At 40.0% G+C, this 2,500-nt stretch overlaps 1 protein-coding gene across 2 annotated transcripts in view; it reads left to right on the top strand.

Moving 5' to 3' along the window:
• LOC137994831 (zinc metalloproteinase nas-15-like) overlaps positions 1-2,500 on the top strand; it is an 18,144-nt gene that overhangs the window by 8,358 nt on the left and 7,286 nt on the right. The window contains exons 7-9 of one of the 2 annotated variants that reach the window (XM_068840423.1): positions 330-429; positions 984-1,031; positions 1,712-1,759. In XM_068840423.1, coding sequence (XP_068696524.1) covers positions 330-429; positions 984-1,031; positions 1,712-1,759 — 196 coding nt within the window. Of the gene's footprint in view, positions 1-329; positions 430-983; positions 1,032-1,400; positions 1,525-1,711; positions 1,760-2,500 lie in introns of those variants that run through there. The other variant, XM_068840424.1, reaches the window with a different exon arrangement.

The raw sequence follows: 2,500 nt of genomic DNA, 5'->3' as shown, positions 1-2,500 counted from the left end.
ACGATGACGATAAACTTGATTTACGTGGTGAAATTCGCTTAGCTAAATAGCTACTTTACAGACATGACACGAGATAAAAATAGCAACAAAAATCTATATAAAGGGCCTTTACAATTAAAAATAAAAAATGATCAGGTAAGTATTTACAATCATGTAATTAAAGTTGCAAAGAAAAAAACGCGTATTTACATAATTAAAGTGCGAAAATAATTCACTTATTAACTTATTATAACGATATTTAAAATCATTGCTATAACCAATTTACATTCAAGGTTTGTTAGAAATATTACGATCTGCGCAAAATCTAAGCTGATGCTTTGTTTTACAAGGTTACTATTGGTCAGCGGCAAGGTTTAAGTGCCATTGATGCACAGCAAGCAGACCTTCTGTACCAGAGAGAGTGCGCCCGCAGGGGAGAAGCGGGAGGAGGTTTGTTGAGTGGTACATTTTATAAACGAAGCAAAACGTTTTGCAATTACTCTATTATCAACAAGGCGGCACAAAGTCCTACAAGTCAGTTCTGCTGGAATTCGGATCGAGAGGTCCTTCTGTGTTGTGTTCTTGGGGTAACCCTGAGATAGACTAGCATACCATCTAGGGGAACAGAAATATCCCTAGTCGCCTCATGGCAGAAACCAGAGATAAGTGTCGGTCTGAGAAGCCACTAGGCTCGTATGCAGACTTCACCTTATCGTTACCTTACAATTGTCGAAAACACCAGTTACAAGTAGATGTTTCATTACGACAATTGCAGACGATACTGGAAGAAACTGAGAAAAGACGACAAATTTCTCATTGTCTATGTTGGCACCATAATACGTTTTTCAGATAAAGCTATATTTGTCTTTGTCCTCGTCCAGCTGTTCATTAATCACATGACCGTTGTAAATTTTTTTCACTTCTCGGAGAAACCCGTTTGACTTAACATGTATCTCAAAATCTTATAAAGTATTGATAACTAAAATATCTCGCTGTATTTTTAGGAGCGACCCCTTTGCCACCGACAGCTACTCGATTGCTAACCACACCAGGTACAATGATAATAATCCGCCGAGAGGTACACGTAATGTTTTCGAAAACCACTCAATATTATCTATGATAACTCATAGATCTCGGGGGAGGGTGCAGGGAGTGGGCAACCCCTCTCCCCCTACGATGACATGCGGCTTTCTTATATAGTTGGTATTCTGCAAAAAAAACCATGTGGTTTATTGTTGTCGAGGTAAAACAGTGGTGCGCCCCCTCGTAAGAAAAATTCTGGATCCGCCCTGTAGCCGCCATATGGGTCGTTGGCTGGTAAGACAAAAATAAGGAAAAGAAGCCTGAGTGTGATCTTCGGTATTAAGGTAACGCCGACCCTGGTGAGTTCATTGATAGCTTTTTTTGCTTCTTTTGTTTAGGCATTTGACGGTCATGTGTGTTTCACCTCAAACACTGAAATCTTATCTCTGTTTTCCTCAATCAGAGATTCTTTACTCACTATCTCTTGGGAGGTCATAATAAAGACAGACATTTTAGTGAGAATTCGGTTAATTCGGTTAATATTGTAAAATCAATTTTAGACGAACCCTACAGTAAATAATTATAACAAAAACTACAATGCCTGGGGATTGGCACGGAGGAAGAGGGGGTGGAGGGCGGTGTCATTGCTGGGATGACGGACCTCTACTGACTGTTGATTAACTAAAACTAAAAGACTTTTCAATTGTAGGAACAACCACTTTGCCACCAGAAACAACTCGGTTACCACCAACGAGAGGTACTTTGATGAAATACATTACATTACTTCATTTTAAGCATCACAGCGGGCCGGAATCCTAAATCCTCGAATCCGATTGGTTAATCGCGCGCACGTAACCGGTCCAGCTTTTTACGATACGGACAATGGTCTGAAATCTGTTCCAAGCTGAAACGTTCTTGACTAAATAAAAAAGTTGCGAAAGTTTAAACCACAGTTTCTTGTAAACACCTTCGGGTAATGAAAAATTATTTAAGGAAAATATAAATGTTCAAGGAAAATGGAGAGTGGACGAGAGTGGACACGAGAGTGGACACAGTGAAAGTGGATCATACTATCAAGAGGAAGAATCCCTTAACAACAAGACGCTTATAAATTGTGATGAAGTTGAACAAGACACACTTACACAAAATTCAAGATGTTATCTACTCACTTCACCTTGAAAACACTAAGGAAAAGACTTAGGATCTGAACATTTGGCGAAGATACTGTTCCTCGGTTGGAGAGACAAGAACCTTGGAAAATATTTCTCCAAAGGAGCTGAACGTTCTGCTATGCAGATTTTTCACGGACGTCCGCAAAGGAGATGGCGGAGCCTACGAGCTAGTTTCCCTTGCATCATTCCAGAGAAGTATTCGGCTCTATCTGAACGATAACAACTCCAACACAAATATTATGAAAGACAAAGTGTTTGCAAAGTCAAGGAAGGTCCTTTCAGCTCGCAAGCGAGACTTGGTAGTTAACAAAGCCACAGGAAATCGT

The sequence above is a fragment of the Montipora foliosa genome, chromosome 3 (genome assembly GCF_036669935.1).
Source record: "Montipora foliosa isolate CH-2021 chromosome 3, ASM3666993v2, whole genome shotgun sequence".
Classification (NCBI taxonomy): domain Eukaryota; kingdom Metazoa; phylum Cnidaria; class Anthozoa; order Scleractinia; family Acroporidae; genus Montipora; species Montipora foliosa.
Note: the sequence above shows the minus strand (reverse complement) of the source record. Positions and strands in the feature narration are given on the sequence as shown.